At 34.2% G+C, this 25,140-nt stretch overlaps 2 protein-coding genes across 2 annotated transcripts; one reads left to right on the top strand and one right to left on the bottom strand.

Moving 5' to 3' along the window:
• Nucleotides 1-15,436: 15,436 nt before the first annotated feature.
• Nucleotides 15,437-16,099, bottom strand: LOC149205792 (uncharacterized). The gene has a single exon (XM_089397510.1). It carries the CDS (start codon nt 16,097-16,099, stop codon nt 15,437-15,439), a length of 663 nt encoding a protein of 220 aa, XP_089253636.1.
• Nucleotides 16,100-16,467: 368 nt separating this feature from the next.
• On the top strand, nt 16,468-20,649 carry LOC149205791 (uncharacterized). The gene is made up of 2 exons (XM_089397509.1): nt 16,468-16,496; nt 18,942-20,649. Exons 1-2 carry the CDS (start codon nt 16,468-16,470, stop codon nt 19,987-19,989), a joined length of 1,077 nt encoding a protein of 358 aa, XP_089253635.1. The 3' UTR covers nt 19,990-20,649.
• Nucleotides 20,650-25,140: the final 4,491 nt, after the last annotated feature.

Below are 25,140 nucleotides of genomic sequence, written 5' to 3'. Positions count from 1 at the left end.
TATTTTTTCTCTATGTTCTGTATAATTATAATTTGCACGAATACACAACAAACTGTTATTAACAAATCCATAAATCTAAGGAGAAATTAACCCTCATAATGTAGATCTCAAAATTTCTAATATATTTTAGTAGATTTTTAGGACAAATTGTCCAGTGAAATATCCACAGATCGATCATTTATCAATATTATCAAACATATTTAGCACATATTATACTAATAAAAAATTATGCTAAGTAAATAAAGACAATTCTATTTAACACCAATATATTTGATTTAAAATCATTTTATCTAGAAACCTAATAAGTTCCTTAACTTTTATTTAAAAAAATTATTAAATATCAAATACTCTCTTAAAATTAATAAAAGAAACTCTTCTTCTTTTTTTAATTCTTTATTGTTATTTTAAGTTGGTATTAAGGGTATATTAGGATATTTAGACGTTTAAGGAGTTAGTTAAATTCAATGGTATATTAGGATATTTAGACATTTAAGGAATTAGTTAAATTCAAACATATTTTAGGTAAATTATATTTTTGTAATGTGTTTTTATAAATATATAATCTAGTGGTTACATTACATTTTAGAAATAAAGTGATTTATAATTCATTTTCTCCTTAATACTAACAACTCTTAATTCATGCTTTAGCACACAATTGATACATAATCTCCATATAAAAATCATGGAGGCTCATTTGTTAATAATAATTATTGATAAATACTCATGTCAATTATTTTCTTTTATATCTATATATTTCCTCAAATAATAACATTAATTAAGAATGTCATGTCAATTAATTTTTTTATCTCAATATATTGTTTCAAATAATAACATTAATTAAGAATGTCATGTCAATTAATTTTTTTATCTCAATATATTGTGTAAATAGTAATATTGATTAGAGATATAGATTTTAAAAAAATATTACTTTAATATTTTTTATTAGCAATATAAATGATAACTTTAAGATTTTATATTTTTATAAATATATCTTATTTAGAAAATATATTTAGCACAAATTATATTATATATAAAACTTATATTATATTTATTATATTTAACCCTAAATAAACCCATAAATTCCTTAATGGTGAATACAGATTGTATCTTATATATAATACTTCTAAAAAATCAATAAAATTAATTATAATTATAATATCTACTCTATTCATTAAATTATTTAGACATGGTTGTCCTAATCAAACCAATCTTTAACTTCTTGCGCACAGGATTGTTTTAGATTACGTAAATTGTGAAATATAGTATTCCATACATGAGCAGAGAGAGAAAAGGACTTGATTACAACATACTTCACCATTTTAGTAATATAATGTTAACCATAATTATTATAAGAAGCATGACAAACGAACAACCAACCAAGAGCTTAGACTAAGCTACACGGAATGGTAATGAATGCAACCTACTCTCCAATTTGGTCGCCCGTCATAAGCTCGTGCTGAATCCACCAACGAAATGCTGAGACTAAGCTACACGGAATGGTAATGAATGAAACGTACTCTCCAATTTGGTGGCCCATCGTGAAAATTATGAATTCATAAGCTGGTGCTGAATCCATTAGAAGAATATAGTCGTATCGTATCACCTCTCACTGATGTTGGGGAGTGAGCATAAATCTGTTCAACCAATTTAAGGAGGACATTATATAGTGATCAGTTTTGTTTTGATAATTGGTATTGGGCTTAAATGATGGTTGTTGTGGGTCTAGTCTAAAAATTTGATGAAACGTGACTTACAAGTTAAGATGTTTTGTAGAAGGTAGATCCAGTGTGAAAATTTATGAAACATGGTCCACAAAAGTGTTGAGGGTTGGAGCCTTCAGTAAGGAAGTCGAAGCTTCCTTCCAGTGGTAGCTGGTAAATGAGATCAGGGGGTTGGAGCTCCCTTTCGGTGGGTGTTGGTAAATGAGATCAGGGGGTTGGAGCTCCCTTCCAGTGGGTGTTGGAGAACGAGAGAAGGTTGTATCCTTCTACAGGTGGGTGTCTGCGTGTTAGTATGAGTCTGCACCGGTACAATATTGTAAGAAGTTTTTCATTATAATAAAATATGAAGACAAAGATGACATCAACGATGGTTTCTCCCCATATTGGGTTTCCACCTAAAAATCTTGGTGTTCATGTGTGTTGATGTGTTGCTTAGGTGTGATGGTTTATTTTATTCTTTCTGCGCATGGGTACTGTTTAACTAATTTTTAGTGAGGTCTTGATACACTGGATCAAGTTAAACAAATGATGAATTAAATGAAAAATAAGTTTACTAGATATACATTAGTTGTTCGTATAACAATCACATACATACTCAGGTTCCTTTCAGTAAAGTGACGTACAAAAATTTGGATATGAAATTGAAAAGTTTAGAGTTTTAAAATACTGATTCACACCCCCCAATCTTAGTATTTTTTTCCAACATTTAATGTGTCAACTCATAAATTCAAAAACCAACAAAGGGGTGTACATCGTATTATTAAAATATTGCTAAAATATAATCTTAATAATTTAAAAATTGGTTTGTTCATAGTGATTTCAATGGTTCTCTCCCGTTTTCTTCTTTTTTTAGGTCGAATAACTGCTCAACATTCATTTATGACTTCTCCAAATGTATTTGTATTTATTTATTAAATTTAAGAGTGCATTTTCTACATGTTTTTTGCATGCAGGGCCCTTGTAGAAAAACAATATGGACATCAAATTTTTGATGTTAAGAATAGATCATGGGGTTTAATTTTTTAACAAAGAATTTACAAGTTACTGCACTACATATGGCATTTATATGTGACATATTGTTCCATGCACACCACGACAATTGGTATTGTCGAAAAATAATTGTGCCAATTAGTTAGCCACACTACCATAAAGGATTTAAAATATATAACACTAGAAGAAGCATGGACTAACATTGAAATTTATGTAAGTCACGTTTTTGTGTTTTGTACATTTTTGTATAATGACAAGTGCATTTTTGTTGGATACTTTGAAGATGTAGAATATTATAGGTTTCTTCGTCCTCATTGAATAGAAATTATTATATAGAGAGATGCCAAGATTGATAAAGGTCTCTCATCCTACATGCCTAATTTAGGGTTTATGTCATCTTTGGCCTATGAAAAATATTTAGTGCAAGTTCCACCTTCTTCTATCCATGTTTGTTTTGCTAGTTCCCCTATTCTATTTTCTACTTCATATGATGATAGTGAGCATGAAAATCAAACTCTACATACACACCTTTCTCTAGTGGATTACATTGAACATGAACCTACACCAACATCATAGATTTCCGCATGGTTACATATAATGCGAGAGGTATTTCATGATATTTATACTAATCCTTTTAATAAACATTTAACATGTTCATAGTTCTAGTGATCCTACTCTCTTTTAGCTCAAGTTTCTTACAGTTGTGATCTAAAATCATTTGTAGAAGTATATGTCATCTATGTTGAGATTCATAAATGAACGAATAATATCATTAGTTAACGACAAATGATACATAGGGTCTTGTTACTCTTCTAAAAGGAAGAAAAGTTGCCAAGTGTAAATGGGTCTATAGGACAACATATATGGTGAATGGAAGTATTGAATGACATAATTATTGGTTAGTTTAAGAAGGAATTTATCTAGTAGAAAGAATTGAATATACTAAAATGTTTTCCACAATAACAAAAATGAATTCCGACAACCTTATTCTATCCCTTGCAACTTCATATAAACCAAGGGTTTCCGCCAAATGGATGCCAAATACAATTTGTTACATGGGGATATGCAAGAATAAAATTATACGCAACAACCTCCTAGCTATATTTATAGAATGAATCAAATATTTTTTACCACATTAAGTAATATATCTATGGCATTATGTAAGATCCTTGAGCTAGGATAACTTTGTTCTTGAAATCCTCTATCATTGATGTCATTCAAACCACAATGTTTATAGCAATAAAGTGGATGAAAGACTCAAGCTCATTGTTCTCTATGTCGAGGATTTTATCCTCACTATTAGTGACCCAAAATGTTTAACCCATGTGAAATCCAATTTTTGGAAGAAATAAGAAGTAGGTGACATAATACATTTCCATTATTTTCTTGACCTCCAAGTCTTTCAAACAAAGGAATTCATTTCACTTTCCTGAGATCAGTATCCATGTGAAGTTCTTTTTCAGGTTCATACAAAAGATTACAAACTAGCCCTATCTCCTTTCTAGTCCAGATTCAAACTTGTTTCCTCCTATACCACATCCAAAGTAAATGCTACTCTACACTACCAATTAGTTTGAAGCTCTTTGTATTTGATTCATACCAAGTTTATATTTCCTTTTTTTAATCATGTTTCCTAATATATGTAACCATCCCATGAGAGCCATTGGAATGTAGCAAAGATGATAAGTTTCAATATATTTGGGGTATAGTCCTGTTTGACTTACATTACAGTTAACAATGGACTCCATTATTAGTCAATTTTATTGATATTGATTGGGTTAGTGACCCAAATTACTAAAATTATATGGTAGGTTATGTTTTTCAATCTTAATTCTAGAATTGCCAATTTGGATTATAAAAAATAAACACACCCTTACTCTTTCTTCAAAGAAGAGTATCAAAATATAGTTAATATAAGCCAAGAATCTGTTTGGATTTGAAGTAGATCCTTTCATAGTTCAAACTCCAACTACCATAGTTAGTACAACTCAAGAAGCCCTTTGGGTTTGAAGTATATCCTCTCAAGGTCTAGACTCAAACTACAACATATTTTTATGCTCTAGTGAAATAACCAGCATGTCATTTAGCTTGACAATAACATACTTCAACATCATCATATCAAACACATATATCTACACTTGTACTTAATTACAAATCTTCTTCAAGATCACATTCTCAAACTACTTTATTATACAATAGATGGCCAAATCACAAAAAACTGAGGAAGACATTTAGAGAATTGAGGATTTCAAATATTTAGACAATTTTAGGAGTTCAAGAAGTTGGTACTAAGAGGGATATAAGATCTAATGTCTTTTTCCTTAACTTATTATCTCATTTTTCAAAATCCTTCAAGCATATCCCAAATTGGCCTTAAGGGGGATGTTAAAATATTTAGACATTGATGATTTAGTTAAGTTCAACTTAGTCTAATGTGTCTTTACATAAATTATATTTCTATGATGTGCTTTTGTAATTATATAATCTTAGTGGTTTTGATTATGTTGTAGAAATAAAGTAATTTGGTGGTTCATCTTCTCCTCAATACTAACAACACTTAATTCATGGCTTAGCACACAATTGGTCTATGATATATTTAAGAATAGAGAATAAGTGTTAACAATGGCTCATGTCAACTTATTTTCTTTTGCTTTAATATATTTCCTCAAGTGGTGGCATTGGTTGAGGCCATGGAATATTCCCCCTTTTAAGTGTTTTGACTATGATACATTAGTTTAGTGATCTTTAATCTACTCAAGTGGTGGAAAATAGAATGGAAAAGTTGGAACAAGACCATGTTCACTCATGAGTCCTAGTTTTGCACATTGGGGTATGAAATCCTTTAGAAGTAGTTTGAGGAATCAAATAATTTCTTTTGGAGGTAAGATTTTTCTACTAAAGTATCGCACCCCCTAGCACTATTGTACACATAAATATCATTCCAAAAACACAACATTTCATGAATTTGATTTTTTATGCAAAAGTTGTCACCCATAAGTTGACCTTCTTGTTTTGACCACCATGATTCAAGATGATGCCACATTAGCCACCATTATTCATGGAAAATGGGTTAACCACATGATCATGATAAAGAAGTCTCCATAAGAGTACATATTATAACTCCAGTTAAGAGTTGGAGCCAAATTTAACTACTAATGGCTATTGGATTATGTTATAACTGGGGCCACTAGGAGGAAAAGGGGTTCCATTCTATCCGAGTACATTTTACTCCATAGATACATAGATTAATTGAGAATGGACAAGGAGGGAGAAAAAAAGAGGGTTTGTATGTTATAGTAGCCCATGGGCCATAGCTCTCACTCCTTTGTATTTGCATCCATTTCCATTCAGAGAAAAATAGAGTGGAGTAGCCTCACCTTCCAACTAGGTTTTCTCTTGAAAAGGTTTTCGAGGTTATACCTTGCATTATTGTGGTTTGTTGCTACTTGTTATATTTTTTCTCTATGTTCTGTATAATTATAATTTGCACGAATACACAATAAATTGTTATTAACAAATCCATAAATCTAAGGAGAAATTAACCCTCATAATGTAGATCTCAAAATTTCTAATATATTTTAGTAGATTTTTAGAATAAATTGTCAAGTGAAATATCCATTGATCGATCATTTATCAATATTATCAAACATATTTAGCACATATTATACTATTAAAAAAGTATGCTAAGTAAATAAAGACAATTCTATTTAAAAGCAGTATATTTTATTCAAAATATATAATTTTTATTTTATTTAAAATCATTTTATCTAGAAACCTAATAAGTTCCTTAACTTTTATTTTAAAAAGTATTAAATATCAAACACTTTCTTAAAATTAATAAAAGAAACTCTTACTTTAATTTTTCTTTTTAAACTCTTTATTGTTATTTTAAGTTAGTCTTAACAGTATATTAGGATATTTAGACATTTAAGGAGTTAGTTAAATTCAAAGTATATTAAGATATTTAGACAGTTAAGGAGTTAATTAAATTCAAACATATTTAGGTAAATTATATTTTTATAATATGTTTTTATAAATATGTAATCTAGTGATTACATTAAGTTTTAGAAATAAAGTGATTCATAATTCATTTTCTCTTTAATACTAACAACTCTTAATTCATGCTTTAGGACACGATTGATACATAATCTCTGGAGGCTCATTTGTTAATAATAATTATTGATAAATACTCATGTCAATTATTTTCTTTTATATCTATATATTTCCTCAAATAATAACATTAATTAAGAATGTCATGTCAACTAATTTTTTTATCTCAATATATTGTTTAAATAGTAATATTGATTAGAGATATAGATTTTTAAAAAATATTACTTTAATATTTTTTTATTAGCAATATAAATGATAACTTTAAGATTTTATATTTTTATAAATATATCTTATTTAATTAAATATATTTAGCACAAATTATATCATATATAAAACTTATATTAAATTTATTATATTTAACCCTAAATAAACCCATTAAATTCCTTAACGGTTATTACAGATTGTATCTTATATATAATTATTTTAAAAAATCAATAAAATTAATTATAATTATAATGTCTACTCTGTTCATTAAATTACTTCTTTAGATACGGTTGTCCTAATCAAACCAATCTTTAGATATGGTTGTGAAATATAGTATTCCATACATTAGCAGAAAGAGAAGGATTTGATTACAACATACTTCACCATTTTAGTAATATAATGTTAACCATAACTATTATAAGAAGGCTCTCAACTATTATAAGAAGCATGACAAACGAACAACCAACCAAGAGCTTAAGCTAAGCTACACGGAATGGTAATGAATGCAACCTACTCTCCAATTTGGTCGCCCGTCGTGAAAATTATGAATTCATAAGCTGGTGCTGAATCCATTAGAAGAATATAGTCGTATGGTCCATCACCTCTGACTGGTTTTGGGGAGTGAGCGTAAATCTGTTCAACCAATTTAAGGACGACATTACATCAAACAAGACGATAAGATGTGAATATTAATCATCATATATTAAACAAGACCCTAAGAAGATGAATATTATTCATTAAGCTACGTAATCTTGATGGTGAGTGGTTTAAAATTCATTGAATTTGAATGTTACATAACAAAGTAGATAGTGACCTGAGCGTAATTATTTTGGAATATTCATAAATATGAAATATTTCTAAAATACTATAGAATTTATAATCTATTTTAAAATGATTTTAATAGTATATTCACCAAATAGCACTATCAGGGCATTATCGTAATTCTTTTTTGGTTTTTAAATAATTTAATATAGATATATATAATTTAAAGATATTAAAGAGATTCGAGTTTGTGACTTACCAATTAGCAAGGGAGTAATTTTGTTTGTTTTTAAATAATTTAATTAATATATATATATATATAATTTAAATATATCAAAGAGATTTGAGTTTCTAATTTTCTAATTAGTAAAGTATTTAATTTAATTGGTAAGATACTTAGCAATAAAAGTTGACCAAGTAAAATGAAATATTTTAAACAATAAAATTACAAAAATTATAATTATGTCAATAGACATTTATTTTGGAATAAGATTTTTGGAATTCTAATTTAATGATTAACGATTATTAAAAAAATAATAGGAGCTTAACCTCTACTTAATATGCTAGAATATTATTAATAATAGTCATTATTAAAGATTGAGATTCATCCCCAAAGTAGTTATGTTTTTCTTTCCTTTCTAATTTTAAATTGATTAATTAAAAAAAAGAGGTATATGGACATCTGTCATTTGAACACAAGTTATGATGTCATACGCCCCCTTGGCACCACACCACTAACTACCTACTGGATCCATGATTGGACCTTTAGTTTCCATTAATAGACTCCCTTACTACATTAAGAATTAGTCCTTCAAAAATTCCTATGGATACATTACAACTCGGAGGAAAAAATGAGTCGCGAGCATTCAAAATGGTGAGGTTATGCATTTGTATTTTAGTCCTTCGATGACACTATACAAGCTTTAATGGAAATCTTAGCATAAATACACTCTATCTAGCATGCTCATAGTCCATAGTCGAAAGTATCACTGACATATATCTTAAGCATTATGAATTATTAGCTAAACGAGCCTTAGTGTATGCAATTCACCCCTGTGATGACATTGTACAAGCATTAATGGAAATCTTAGCATAAATACACTGTAGCTAGCATGCTCATAGTCCTACTGGTATAGTCGAAAGTATTGTTGACATATATCTTAAGCATTATGAATTATTAGCTAAATGAGCCTTAGTGGATGCAATTCACCCCATGATGCATAATGCATAGCATAATCCACCTGAACCACAAGCTATACAATTTCACAACTTAAAACATAATTATTCATCATACATAGTGTCTCATGCATAATTATTCACCATCTTAAAAACTGAGATAGCACATAAGTTTAAAGATGTGACAACATAACAATTATTGCATAAAACCCACATATTATGTTCCTTCACTAAATTTAACTTGGATTACATGTATATATCGTAATTGTCATATGCATCCTTATATAAACATCTTAGAAACAAAGTCAACACAAGCAATTCTACTCATGCATAGTGGTCACACGCAATTTATTCAATCATCTCATAAGCAAAGACAACCAAAGCAAATTATCTCAGATGCTAAATGAATTGACAACATAGAGAGTAAGGAGCCAACGTATAGAACATCCCATGCAAACTAGACTATCTGAAATAAATGTCACTTGGAAAAACCGAGTACCATCATCCAACCTAGAAATGGCTTTCTCTAGTTCACCACTGAGTTGAGAGTTTTTGCCATGGATCAACTGCCTCCTATTGATCTCTTCCATGGGTATTTAATACCCTCTTTCATTATATGGTTTCCGCGGTGTCCCGCTTTTATGGATCCTTTTTATCCATTTGCCTAGGCTTTTCCTAGAAAATCTCGTCTTTATCTCTCACGAGGCTTTTTCTCAGAGAAACTTGTCTTTATCTCCGGCAAGGCTTTATGCTTTTTCTTAACTTAACATATTTCTCCAGCTAAGTAGCTTAATGGATATTTATCTCCAAATCCATTAAGTTTATCTATATTTGGATCCAGAAGTCTTATCATGAAAGAATTATCCATTCCCATTCACCAATGGGATTTGGCAAGAATATCATCTCTTCATGTCTCATTTTTCCAAGTGATTAAATTATTTTGTTTAATAATAAAGTATTTACTTTAGTTGTTACATATCAGACCTAGTTTTTTTTAGCTTAGGTCAATAGAGTGTTACATACAACAGAGGGTTGTTACATATGAATTTTTTAACATGAGGTATTAGTAATCCATGATATTGACTGATGGTATTGTAACAAAGTCTAGTTACAAATTAAAAATCTTCATGACAAAATAGAGGTAAATCTCTATAGTTAAAAATCTTGTTACATTTTTTTTAATTTGTATATGTTTAACTCATATATCATTCTTTTTAAAATTATTAATAATAATTTAAAATATTTTTTTAACTTATTTATTTTTATGATTTTTATAATCCTTACCATATGAGATGTATTATAAAGTAAGTGTTTACCAATCATGTAAATCATATGGCTACCCTAAATATATATAATAGTATATTAATAGATGTTTATACCATAAAATATTATCATCTAGATTTTTTTTATAAGCTTGGCAAGGCTACATCTTCATCATGTCTAGTATATCATCCTGATGGGGACGAGGAATTGAACCAATAACTTCACATCGAGGAGTGCCTTAACAAAGCACCTGATCACCATCTATCCAAGACACCGTAAATATTATCATCTAACTTTTAATTTATTTGATTATTTATTAATTTTAATTTATTTAAAATTGCATTAAATATATTATATTAACTTTGCTTGCATCAAACGCCATGGCGGATGATAATTATCTATGACTCATAACAATGATAACAGAAGGTTGGAGGGATTGCCATCTGGCACCCAATCTACCCTCTTCATTTTGATAGGAGATGGCAACTAAGGTTCAAGTGAAGCGAGATTTCTCTCCCTGCATGTCGGTGTATGCCTTGGATCACCTTCTCATTATGGATCAGAATTATGATCGTCCAAGGATGCTCCCACGCATGACTGAGTGTATCACTCTGCGTGAGTGCCAGTGTCTTTTAGAAGAATTCATTCCTCGAGGGATCTCTCTCACCTTGCCAACTTCTTTGGGAATGACAAGGTATGTTACCGTGTCATTGGTAGTTTTAATTATCATCTTCTCTCACTCTAACCTTGTATTGGGAGTCCAATGGGTCTCGCAGACATGGAGCTTAGGTGCAGTCATGCAGCTTCATGGGATTCTTCCATAGCCAAGCCCAAATTCTTGAATGGTTTGAAGCTCTTTTCAACTAGTGTGCCTGCTAATGGTATTTTGGCTCAGACCTTAGCTCTCCCTCACTATCTAAGTTCGTTAGTGAATCTGAAGTTGTCTTTTCATGATGGACCCATGTTGCAGATGACTCTATATCTTAATTTCAATCAGAGTGGCACAGGTTGTTGAGTGTCAGGCATCTGCTTGAGGAAGATTTTATGGATTTGAACATTCACAAAGGCATTTTGGCCTTGTATTATGGAAAGCATGTAGAGTATCGGTCATGGAAACAATGACTCTTAGCTGGAGGGTCAGGACCGCTTGCAGAAGGTGGCAAGGCCACTGGATGGTGCATTGTTCCGCTGGTTGAGGATGGTGAGAATGGGTTCCAGGCGTGGCTTCTCGGGACCTAAGTGGTTGGTGTGTCTAGGTAAAGCTCGTGGCCTCCAGCCGAAGGCAGATAGTGCACAATGTCGTATTGGACGTCGTGTGTCACAATGAAAGTGTAATCCGACCGACATTAGTCAAAGCCAAACTCCATAGTCAGCTGGTCTTCAAGGCATGGTAATGCGTCTCCTCGGGGGCAAGCGTGAACCCTGGTTACAATAAGTCAGCCTCGCAATTTACTCCCTTTTGTTTTAGTTTGTGATGTATAATCTGCGACACACAATTTTTTGAACTAATTGTCTCGATAAAACAATAACTTCAGTGTCTATACTCAAAAAACATTTTCATTTTTGTGAAGAGGCTTATTAAACCTAGAGGTTTATTTTACAACTCAGTATTAGGGCAGATAAAAATCAGATTCAAATTAAAAAGAAGGAGCTACAGCTCACAGGTGAGTACTGCACCTGGAGACTGCAGTGATACAAACAGAATCCTCTTCGCACACTCTACTCCTCATGAATGAAAGATTACATCATTAAGTACATCACTAGAAATCAGGTAGTTGCAAACAAACTCCTAAACTCTAGGAACAAATCCTAAACTAAGGAGATCCGTTACAACTTATGTAACCATTTCTCCATTAATACAAAATAATATTAATTATTTTCAACTCCCCCCCCTTAATGGAGAAAGGATTATCCTGAACTCCTGGCATCCCTTTAAACAATTCGAACTTTACATGCCCAAGAGGCTTAGTAAAAATATCAGCCATGTTATCACAAGTTTTACAATATTCCACACATATTTCTTTTGACTATATTTTCTCTCGAACAAAATGAAACTGAGTGTCGATATGCTTGGTATTTTTATGAAAGACTGGATTGTATGCAAGCTTGATGGTACTCTGATTGTCAGTTTTGATACTAGTTGATTATTTCTGCTCTTCTCCTGCATTGTTGAGAAGTCTTCTCAACCAGACAGATATCTTCACATGTGTCTACACACAATGCTTGGTACTTAGCTTCACACGAAGATAGAGATACAGTGTGTTGTTTTTTGCTGCTCCATGCTATGACCCCGGATCCAATGTTGAATGCGTAACTTGTGATAGATCTTCGATCATCCAAGTTACCTGCCCAATCGGAATCTGAAAAACCTGCTAGAATAACATCAGAAGTGTCAATGTACAAAATGCCATAATTACTAGTACCACTAAGATACCTCAGCACACTTTTTGCTGTGACCCAGTGACTTTCGAGTGGTTTTGACATGAACTGGCTCAACATACTAACAGAATATGCCAAAGCTGGTCTAGTTGTAGTCAGATATATCAAACTGCCAACTAGCTGCCTGTACATGGTAGCATCCACCTGTTTAGTACCGTCGTCACTGCTCAGCTTTAAGTTCTGTTGTAATGGTGTTGCTGTTGATCTACACTGCTCCATTCTGAACCTTTCCAACAAGCTTCTGGCATACTTTCCTTGAGTGAGAAAAGTTTGTCCAGAGTCTCTCCATACCTCCAATCCCAAACAATAATGAAGGTTTCCGAGATCTTTCATCTCAAACACTTGTGACATTTGCTGTTTGATTTCTTTGATCAGATTGTTAGCATTCCCAGTTATGATCATATCATCTACATACACAGAAATCAAAATAATTTGCCTCTGTTTATTAAACTTGGTATACAGATTTGGATCATTCAATCTCCTATGAAAGCCATGCTGAACAAAAAATGAGTCAATTTTCTCATACCAGGACCTCGGTGCCTGTTTTAAACCATAAAGTGCCTTTTTCAATTTACACACAAGATGTTCCTGCCCCTTTTTCACAAAACCTTCAGGCTGTACCAAATAAATTTCTTCCTTCAAGTCTCCATTCAGAAATGCAGACTTAACATCTAGCTGGTGTAGCTGCCATTTGTGTTTTGTTGCTAAGGAAATTAGCATTCTAATGGTGTTTAATTTGGCTATAGGAGCAAAGGTGTCATCGAAATCTATTCCCTCTTGCTGTGAGTAACCCTTTGCTACCAGTCTAGCTTTAAGTTTCTCTATACTCCCATCTACATTTAATTTTGGTTTATACAGCCATTTACATCCTATGGGGGTTTTACCTTCAGGAAATTCAACCAAATCCCAAGTATGGTTTCTGTTTATTGACTCTATTTCCTCATACATTGCAGCCCTCCATGCATCAGATTTACTAGCTTCCTCATAATTTGCAGGTTCTACAATGTTTAAAATCTTTGACATTAATGCATAGCCTTTCAATTTAGAAGATAATCGAGTCTTCCTACCTGATCTCCTTGGTAGGGGACTTACCTCAATTTCAACCTTTTCCGAGCTTGCATCTTCATTGATTACATCATCTGTTACTTCTTCTTCTTGTTTCTCCTCCTGCTCTTCATCCTCCTCACCGTTTTCTTCCAATAGCAATGGAATGTGCCATTCACTGTTAGAGTCATTCTTTCCTTCTTCAACCTGTTCATGAAATATGACATCTCTGCTTGCAAAAACCTTGTGCGTCATAGGATTAAATAACTTATAAGCCTTGAACTCAGTGCCATATCCAACAAATATACATTTCAGGGCTTTAAGATCTAACTTCTTCCTATCTGCCTTAGGTATATGAGCATAAGCTTTTGACCCAAATATATTTTTAAATGAATCACTGCTAGTTTGAATCCAAACAATGCTTCAAAAGGGGTTTTGAAGCCTAAACATCTAGTAGGACTCCTATTCTTTAAATATATAGCAGTGTTAATAGCTTCTGCCCAAAGACCATTTGATAGACCCTTACCTTGAAGCATGCTCCTTGCACACTCCACAAGAGTTCTGTTCTTTCGTTCTGCCACTCCATTCTGCTGTGGAGTGTGAGGCACTGTAAATTATTGCACAATCCCATGATGCTTGCAGAAATCCATGAACTCTCCCAACCTGTATTCTCCCCCTTGATCTAAGCGGAGAATTTTTATCCTTTTTCCTATCTGGTTTTCTACCATGGATTTAAACTCTTTAAAACACTGATAAGCTTGACTCTTTTTACTCAGAAAGTATACCCATGAAAATCTAGTGAAATCATCTGAAAATAAGAGAAAGTAATATGCTCCTCCTAATGACCTAGTTTGCATAGGTCCACAGATGTCTGTATGCACCAGTTCTAAAATGTCTCTTTCCTTTCTATTAACATGCAAAGGGAATTCTTCTCTATGCATTTTCCCTAATGCACATCCATCACAATCTAGCTTAACATTATGGAAAACAGGGAGTCCATCGACCATAACTTTTCTCTGAAGTAGGATGAGGTCTTGCAGATTAAGATGGCCGAATCTCTGATGCCAGAGATTTTCGGCTGTCGATCCAGCTACAACCATTACTTGCTGTGGCATACTCTTCACGTCTAGTCTGTACAAATTCCCCACGCGCACTCCTGTTGCAACTGTTTCCATCTGGCTATCCTTAATGACACAGTTACTCTTAAAGAATTGAACTTGCATGTCCTGATCAATAATCATTGAGACAGAGACCAAATTTTTCTTAATTCTTGGAACATACAATACATTTTTAAGGTGTCTAATGTCACCGCTAGGTAATTTTACAGGAATGTCACCATGTCCTTTGATCTCATGTCCACTATCATCTCCTAAATAGATTTTCCACCCACATGAAGTTTCTTCAAGAAATTCAAACCAATCCTTCTTACCAGTCATATGTGAGGATGCGCCAGAGTCGACATACCATATGTCGTCCTCATCTTCCTTTGAAGCTGAAAGTGCACAATCGACTATAAAAAGTCGAAGTTCATGGCTATGATCCTCTTCTTACTTAACAAAGTAACCCTTATGTTTTCTCTATTTGTTTCTTCCTTCGTCTGCCTGCCTTTTATAACAATCCCTAATCTCATGTCCAGGTTTTCCATAGTAAAAACATTTCTTGATGGGAAAGCTATTAGCAGACATACCTTTAAACGGTCTCTTTTGAAATGTGTTGGCTCCTCTCTGCTACTGCTGCTGCGGTTGCTGATGCTGCTTCCCTTTAAGCTGTCTCCTTTTTTCCATCAGAGCAATGTCATTGCTCTGTGATTTCAAATTTTGTCGTCGCTCTTCTTCCTGTATCAGAATCCCTGTCACATTTTCAAATGAAGGGGCTTTCTCCCTTGCTGACAGCCCTGTGATAAATGTCTCGTAATCATCAATCATTCCATTCAACGTGATCGTGACCAGATCTGAATCAGAAACTTTCTCTCCGATATCTCCCAATTTGTCCTTCAGGTCTTTGACTCTCACAATGAATCCAGCAGCGGATTCATTCTCCTCCATCTTCAATGCAAACAGCTTGCCTTTGAGTGACAAGACACGGTTTGAATTCTGCGTCTGGTATAGGTTTTTAATGGTCGTCCAAATGTCAACGGCTGATTTACAGTCTCTAATATGTGGGATAACATTGTCCTTGACGGACATCTTCAATATGACCTTTGCTTTTGTCTCCCTTTTATCCCAATCTTGTTCTTGTGTGGCTGATCCCGATCTCAGCTCATTTCCTGTCACGATCGACCACGCATTTGCACTTTCAAGTAAAGTCTGCATCTTGAATTTCCAGTTGTTGAAATTTGATCCATCGAGTTTGCCAGACTCGTGGAGATACGATTCTAAACTGTTATTCATATTGACTTATACCAGATCCGAACCTCTGTTTTGCTGAAAAAAAAAAAGAAATGTACCTTCAATGCGCCACCACTGGGCAAGTTCGATCTGCTGCCACCGAACAGATCCGAAACTCCAATGCGCCACCACCGGGCAAGTCCGATCTGCTGCCACCGAGTAGATCAGGAACTTCAACGCGCCACCACCGGGCAAGTCCGATCTGCTACCACCGAGTAGATCAGGAACTCCAATATGCCACCATCGGGCTACTCCGATCTGCTGCCACCGAACAGAGCCGGAAATTCAAAGTGCCACCATCGGGCAACTCCGATCTGCAAAAATTGCAGATTTTTCAAAGTGAAAGAGGTTGGCGCTCCTTCGACAGCGAAATGCCCATGCCAGATACGTTACAACTTATGTAACCATTTCTCCATTAATACAAAATAATATTAATTATTTTCAACTAGGGGATGTGTAAGTCTCTCTTTTTGGTTTTCCTTGAAAAAAAATTTGTTCTAAATAGAAAAATAATGTCTACTATGATAGAAGAAAAAAATGAATAGAATTAAAAATGTTTAAATATTATATACTTTTCAAAAATCTTTAAACAAGAGATTTACATAAATGATTTGAAATTATATGTTAACTAATGTATGTCTATATCAATGTTATATATATATGTAAATAGAAAAGATTATTGTATATAAAAAAATATTCAAGGTGGGTTATCAATAAAATATTTTAATAAGAATTAATATTGACATATAGTTAAAAATATATTAATAATAAAAAAATATTTTAATGTAAAATAGGTATATATTATATATTTTAATTGCGATGTAAAATATTTTGATGTAAATTATATATTATATATCATTTAAAAAAAATTATGTATATATCATGAAAAAATTAAGGTTTTATAATGTTTATTTAGTCATGTATATGCTTTATTTAGCATTCAAAAATACATTTTAAACTATGAAAAATAACACATTGTTTATTGGAATCTAAAGAAGTTTGCACGTGAAGAAATTAGATCCCTCTCAGCTCATGTTAGATCCGTACTTAAGATGATCTATGCTGGTGTAATCTCAAGACATTATACTTTTGTTTCTCGTTTGGATCCCTCTCAGCATCTATGCTGGTGTAATCTCAAGACATTATACTTCTATTTCTCGTTTGGTTTCACATTACCTAGAGGAGTCCAATAAAGCTATACTCCTTCTAATGCTTATTTGATCTAATAAATAGGCTAGCCTTTAAACAAAAAAAACTTTATCTACATTAAAGAAATTAAAGTTTGAATTTTGATTTATTTTCTAAGTTTGGATATTTTTAGCTATAAATTCAATTTTGAGTGAGATTATGCTATTCTCATTATTATTAATAAGACTTTAACAATTGATTTGTTTTTTGACTATGCATTAAATATGGCAAATTATAGTATTTAACTATAAATAATTGAAGTAATTTTTATTTTTATTTAAAAAATAATTTGTTAAAATTTTATTAGCTTAAAAATTTGTATATTTATTTTAAAGCAAATAAAGCTTCTGACCTGTGTCCTATAACTTGTTAAAAAATATTGTAATTGATTAAACAAATTGATACAGATTAATAGATATATGAGATTAAAACAAATTGATACAGGTTACAATTACAACAAATTGATACAAGTTAATAAGTTACTGCATATGTGAGCTTATATTTTTAAGCTAACCTTTACCGTGTTTCCTATTTTTGAACCAAATTGTACCGGAGGCTGTTCGTTCATTAGATGACACTAAAGAGACAGATTTGGTTTTTATTTTATTCGAGTTCTGTATGTCGATGGCGGAATAGAAAATAAAGGAATACCTGGTGGTTAAAGGGAAGAAATGATGGAACTTCTCCTCGCGCTTTTCTAGAAAATGATGTCGTTAATGCGTTCTTGATGTTCATCACGATGCTAATCCGAAAACGACATGACGAGGAACCAGTGATTTTTACAAGGAAATGGCAGTCGATAATTAGCTTGTTATAGGGCATTAAATGTTCGGGGAGATGCAGGCTGGATAGTTCGTTAACATGCGAATTGAGAAACTGGGCACTAAATAAGAAGTGCGAATTCGCCTGTTAGCGAGCTATCCAGACTGTCTGCATCTCTCTGAGCATTTAATGCCCTATGACAAGCTGGTTAGCCACTGCCCCAAGAAAATGGGTATCAAATATTTTGTATATTAATTTTAGTGGTGAGTTAAATTGATTGCTATCATAATTCTTTAGCATGTAAATGCTTTCCTCGAATTTTCTGAAGAACGCCACTAGAAAATGTTCCAATGAATGCGTGCTCGTTGTTGCAAGATCTGATCATCATGCTAATTCCAGAAAAGTCAGGAATTCAACGATTCAGAATTTAATAGCCGGCCTACAAACCAAAGAATCATAATTCTTTAGCATGTAAATGCTTTCCTCGAATTTTCGGAAGAACGCCACTAGAAAATGTTCCAATGAATGCGTGCTCGTTGTTGCAAGATCTGATCATCATGCTAATTCCAGAAAAGTCATGATGAGGAATTCAACGATTCAGAATTTAATAGCCGGCCTACAAACCAAAGATTATTTTGACGCAAAATTTTCTAAGGCGTCATAATTTCACATCAGATGCGGTGGTTGGTGATAAAGATGGTACTATATACGCAAGGATTAGGAAGGAGTAAAGGCAGGGCCCCTGGAAACTTCTGGTATGTTTTAATATCTTTGTGGCCAACACATTTTTTTGACTTTCTTTGCAGGGCGATCCTTCCTCGATTGGATCGCCCTGCAAGTTGCAACTACATACTCAGCAATCAATAAATAGCGAGTGATAAGTATATTGACGTAGATTATCCCACCATACTTGCAGGACGACAAAACCCCAAAGCAGTGCAGCCATCGAAATTCCTTCTATTTGTAACTGTAAGGGAACATGGTTTCTGCGATTGCTTGCGTGGTCAGTATTTGCTAGAAATTGGGCTGTTCGTTCTCCAGTCAGAAAAGCCGCCGTTGTTAACCATACAGTTAGAGGAATCATAGAGAACAACAAATTAGCTGGAGCCGATTCGATATTGGAATTGATTCAGCAGAAAGGTAAGGGAGGGATGAGTTATCCGCAGCAGCAGCAAGACAAAGCGCCAAAGCGGGAATTGCAGGGTCCACGCCCTGTGCCGCTCAAGATCTTGAAGGACTCTCACAAGATCCGAAAGCCGCCGCTGCCGGCGCCCGCCATGGCATACAGGCACCCTGTGATTATATACATGCGTTCTCCTGAGGTCATACACACAGAAGCCGGGGAGTTCATGACACTCGTCCAACGTCTCACTGGTCGAGTTGACACCCACGGCAATTCCAGTATGCCCTCTGCCTCGTTATCGATTCAATCTCAAACTTGTCACACTTCTCTACCAGGAAACGCAAATATGGTCCAGGTTGTTGCTTCTCCTCGTCCTCCATGTGGGTGGGCTGATTTCCCCGTTAAAGAAGATAATTCTATTGCCACACTTTCAAATCCTTCCAAAGTCTCACTGGTCCAAAGTCTCACTGGTCGAGTTGACACCAACGGCAATTCCACCATGCCCTCGATTCAATCTCAAACTTGTCTCACTTCTCTACCAGGAAACCCTAATTTGGTCCAGGTTGTTGCTTCTCCTAGTCCTCCACGTGGGGGACCTGATTTCGCCGTTAAAGAAGATAATCCTTCTGAACTTTCGGGGAACGACCGATCTCAGTATTCTCTTCCGCAATCCTTGTTATCTCCGACCATTCAGTATGGTTCGATGTCTCCTTTATCGCCCAACTTCTTCTTGCCATCTCCGCTTCTGTTATCTCCAAATATATTTCACGAGTTCCCATTGTGTACGCCCCAGCCAGACTATTTCTACTCGCCATACTAACATCTGCTGCACATGAAAGCAGAACCAATTTTTACCCCTCATGCCATTAACGCAGGTGCCTCTTTGCCTTCTCCCCTTCCTGCGGATTACGATCTTTTTAACGATTCAACCTCTTATACTCGTCGTTGATGGCATAATGACTGCAGTTATTATGCAGTAACAGTTTATTCTGTCTCTTCAGTATTCTCTGTGCCTCTAGTTAATCAAGGATGCAGTGCAGTGGATTTTAAAAGCTCTGATGAACCTGACTGCAGTGACACGTGTAAAAGATGTTGAGTCGATACGCAGACTGAACGCTTTTCTTAAGGATTAAATATTACATTGTAAATATTGGACTCTTTTGGAATGTAATTTATGTTCACATCTGTGCTGTGTTGATTATCGCCATTAAAGATTTACTGCGAACCAGTCAACTTCTTTCCTCATTATTGATTCTCCAGTTTTCAGTCATGAAAGTTGAAAGAAAATCTAAATTACTTCGGGATATCTATTAAGTTTCAAAGGTGCGTGGAGGTAGACTGCCACGGCTTTCGCACTATGATCACACATTTACAACGAACCTCGTCTATAAAATGACAGGGAGTTAATGTCAAACATTTTGTGGCATATTTGTTATTTTTCTGGCCTCCAAACAAAATTAGCGAGACCGCAGCCCGCTGGTGAAGATGAATCATTTGGCATCGTCATTATTAATAATATTCTATAAATCTAAATACTAGATTTTTTTAAATATATAAACATAATAAGTAGAGAGATGTCTAATGTTGTGCACGGGATAGTACTGGTCTGACCAAACCACCAGAAATTGAAACTTTTGCAACCAATATTTAAACTAAGTATAAATAAGTATTAATTTATGTCTAAAATTTCCCAATACATTCACTGGGCATCTTAATACTTAATAGTGCAAACCATATTTACTCAACTATAGAAAACAGATAAAACCATAAATGCTTCCAAAATGGTCTATTCCAGAAGTGCAAAGTAGCAGTCACTTCAACCCCTAGTCATCAGAACTGAAGCTTTGTATCCCAAATAAATATCCATACCTGCACATAATAAAAGAGAATGTATGTCAGCCATAATTGATGTGTTGTTCAACAACTAAACCCCCTATATTCAATAAATGACACTCAACCCAATAAAATTTAAACCCACTTTGTTCAATAAATGACACCTAACCCAATAACTATAAATGACACCCAACTCATTCTATTTCTCATTAAAACAAATCAAAACACATGGACCAACAAATAAGAAATTCTCAACCATTAGATCACATCAAATTAAATCCAAATCACACATTCAAAATGAAGCCATTGCAATCCATGTCCATCCATGTCCACCAATTAAATTCAAGTGTCAAAAACTATAAAAGAAGTTCAACCAATATTGAAGTTGCATGTTATGCTTTCAAACTATTTAGCAACCTTGAAGACAAAACATCACAAAACAGTTGCCAGTATATCGAGGTTAGTTATATCAATTATAGCACATTTTTCTTACAGTTCCGTTTTCATTTATCAGAGTTCTTGCAATTTCAGTTCTTACAGATTTAGTTTCACTTACAGTTTCAGTTTTATGAAAATCAAGTGCTATTTCACAATTCACCAATTCACCTATTTCTATGTTCAGATTTACAGAGGTATTCTCAATTCATGCTTGATTCATATGCATCAGTAACATATTGTATCTCTTACATGATGAAACTCAATAAAACAATGACAAATACATTTAAGAATGTATGATAAAAGCAACAAAACAAATTCCAATTTTGTGCAAACCACCTTCGAAATCCTTCCAATACTTGTAGAAAATGTCTACACAAATATAGACATCATGCAAAAAATATGTAGGAACATGATGATAACTCAACTCAAATTTTTTTAACCATAATTTCACAAGGCAATTTCTTTCTGAGAATCATTTTTAACAAAAATTTAAGGAAATTTTATGATAAGAAACAAAAACTATGGCCCAATTGGAAGATAAGCATAGATTTATTGTCCTTGTGTTGGTTGTAATATCGATGAGAAGCTTCAGATGAGTTGCTTAATTAGTGGTCAAGTATTGCAATACAACTTTCGGTGTTGAAACCGAAAACCTTGTATGAGGCTAGCAATAAACATCATCAAGACTAATGGTAGCATAAACAAGACCTGGAAAATAAATTGAAGAAAAAGTTGAAAGGAGAAAAGGAAAAGAGGGTTTATATCATTCTTGAAATATGATGAGAAAGTAAACTAAACAATGTAAAAGGAAGAAAATAACATAAATAAATGAACAAGAAGCAGTGGAAGGGCCTTATTGGAAGGTTGTTGCACACAAAGGGAAACCTATCAGAATGAAGGACCACAAAGAAGGCACAACTAGCCTCAAACTATTGCAAATATGGCAAACTACACCCTCATTCTGATTTGATATATGAGGTCAATAATTACTCAAAACTTTACAAATTGATAATATGCTTTCCTGATTTAAGAAAAAGACATGGCCTCTCTTATATATGTAGATAAGATGAAAATAAGAGTTGTAGTTGAAATGAATGTTTACATGATTAGAAACTTCAACCGTAAGTGACATGAGGAAAAAATTTGTTATGGTGGCAAAGTTGTGATCAAGAGTGCTTCAGGGGGTCTCAAGTTGGAGCCTTGGTCAAATTAAATACCATGTTTGGTTTGGCCAATGATAACTCCTTGATAGCCAGAGATCCATTTTTGGAGAAGTGCATCCTTACAAAAAACAACAAAACAATATTTTAAGTAATCAAACCGAACAAGAGCTTTTTTGGGAAATGCATAACAAAACCAATCAATATAGTCATGGTATTTTAAGTGTAAAGACAAGTTATCAAAACAACAATCGCTGATAATTTTGAAGACATACAACAAAATGATTCTGTATATTTGATTTTTCAAGGATACTAACATACATGTTGATAATTTCCTGTAATAAAGCAGAAGTATTTTTGCCTTGTATGAAAGCATAATTTACAAATATTCTAATGTCTAAATGCATGCAATAATTTTATAGGTTGTTGCATCTATGGCAAAAGGTAGTTATGCTTCTCGTACAAGGAGAAGTGGCAGGAGAGTGACAAGGGGTGTGCAGCTGCGATGCACATCATCTGATGAGGACAGGACAACTAATGTCGATGTCAACAATGCCCCAAGGAACATTGTTGAGGATGACCATGTGACGGCAGCTAATGTTAACACACCATCAGCCACAGAACCACCGTCAACAACAGTCTAAGGGGCAGGTTCAACTAAAAAGATTAGTGCTATAAGAGGATGGACAAAAGAACGAATGTTAGTTGCAATTGACAACATAGAGTTTAATGGATACTCAGTTCGGGCATCTGCAAAAAAACATGGTATTCCTCCCTCATCAATACATTATTGGATAAATGGAATGACTCATACAAAACGTAGAGGGCCTCTTACAGTTATGCCTGAGGAGGAGGAGGCTGAGGTGGTTGAGTGGTGTAAAGAGATGGCCCAATTGGGACGTGGGCTAAAGTTGATACAACTCAAATCCATAGTTGCTCAAATCTGTCAAGGGAGGCCAAACCCATTCAAAGATGGGTTTCCTGGTAAATCATGGTGGTTTGGGTTTAAAAAAAGGAATCCAAAACTTGTATTGCATACTGCTGAGGGCCTTGACAGAGACAGAGCATTAAATTTGCACCCTGCAATTGTGCAAAATTTCTATGACACACTTTCTTGTGCTTACGATAAACATTCTTATGGAGCAGACCATATATGGAACTGCGATGAAACAGGTTTACAGGCAGGGAGGAATTGTGGCATGCAGGTAATTGCCAAGAGAGGGAGCCGAATGTGCCAATGATTTTGCCTAAGAGTAGGGAGTGGATAACTATTTTATGTTGTGTCAATGCAATTGGTACTTCAATCCTAGGATTTTATTTATTCAAAGGTAAAAATCAACTGAAAAATTACATACAAAACTGTGAACCAGGTGCATGCATGGCTGCACATCCCCATGCATGGATGACTAAAGAACTGTTTTTAAGTTGGCTTTTTCACTTTGCTGCATCGGTACCAGGTGGCGTCTCGCCTAATAACAGACACCTATTGATATTAGATGGCCATGGGAGCCACATGGTTGTACAAACAATTGAGGAAGCAAACAATTTAGGCATCAACCTGTTGACATTGCCTGCTCATACCACTCACACTCTGCAACCCCTTGATGTTAGTGTGTTTGGCCCTTTAAAGAACTATTTCGGGTCGGAGCGCGCTGCATGGATGGCAAAGTATCTAGGGGTTGAGGTGAAAAGGTTCGAGCTAGCAGAGCTTGCAAGTAAAGCTTTTAAAAGGGCTTTGACACCATCAAATATCAAGGATGGCTTTAGGAGGACAGGAATCTGGCCACTGAACTATGATGCTCTTATGCATGATATTGGTTGTAGCCAAGCATTTCATGTGGATGGTCAGGAAGAAGGGAATGCCCAAACAAGTGTTGAAGTGCAAGTAGTAGATAACCAATATGATTTTGTTGCAGCTGGTAATATGATTTCCCTCTCTCAAGGACACTTATATGATGAAGATGATGAAACTGTTGTGAAACACAATATAACCATGAACAAATTCATAGTAACATGGAGATCATTCCACCAACTCAAGAACATGAAACTCTTGTTGCTGATATTGTTAATGACATTGTTGAACATGCAGTTGATAATGACCAATTGACATTGCCAAGCCAAGTAACCCCACCTTCATGGCTAGCAGAAGCAATGATTAATATGAATGCACATAGTGTCTCAACAACCAATGAACAAAGCATGAAAATGCCCTCACAACCAGCAGAATTGAACAGTGAAATTGTTCATTTTTTTGTGGACAATAGATCAATGGAAGAAGATGCGGCACATAATGAGGCATCAAATGAAGATAATGATATAGTTCAATCAGTTCCATCAGATACTAAAAGGGAAGTACCAAGCAATGACATGCAGGTGGGAGGGGTGGAGAAGACACTTGGCGGGTTCCTAAAGCTACCAGTAGAGAGAGTATCAATGAAAAAAAAGCAAGGTGCATGGGTAGTCTTCATCTGGGCCGAAGCTCACAGCTACTCACGTCAGAGGACTATATAAACCTATTAGTTGAGTTTGAAAAAAAGAAA

The sequence above is a fragment of the Pinus tabuliformis genome, chromosome 1_2 (assembly GCF_031772625.1).
Source record: "Pinus tabuliformis cultivar Carrire ecotype Pingquan chromosome 1_2, CPIR1, whole genome shotgun sequence".
Taxonomy (NCBI): Eukaryota; Viridiplantae; Streptophyta; class Pinopsida; order Pinales; family Pinaceae; genus Pinus; species Pinus tabuliformis.
This window is presented reverse-complemented; position numbering and strand designations above follow the sequence as displayed.

Bases quoted from the DNA above. Each gene is read 5' to 3' on its own strand.
- LOC149205791 (XM_089397509.1), top strand. From the start codon at position 16,468: ATGCCCATGCCAGATACGTTACAACTTAT. The intron at 16,497-18,941 runs GTAACCATTTCT...ATATTGACGTAG, and splicing joins CCAGATACGTTACAACTTAT to ATTATCCCACCATACTTGCA.
- LOC149205792 (XM_089397510.1), bottom strand. From the start codon at position 16,099: ATGAATAACAGTTTAGAATCGTATCTCCACGAGTCTGGCAAACTCGAT.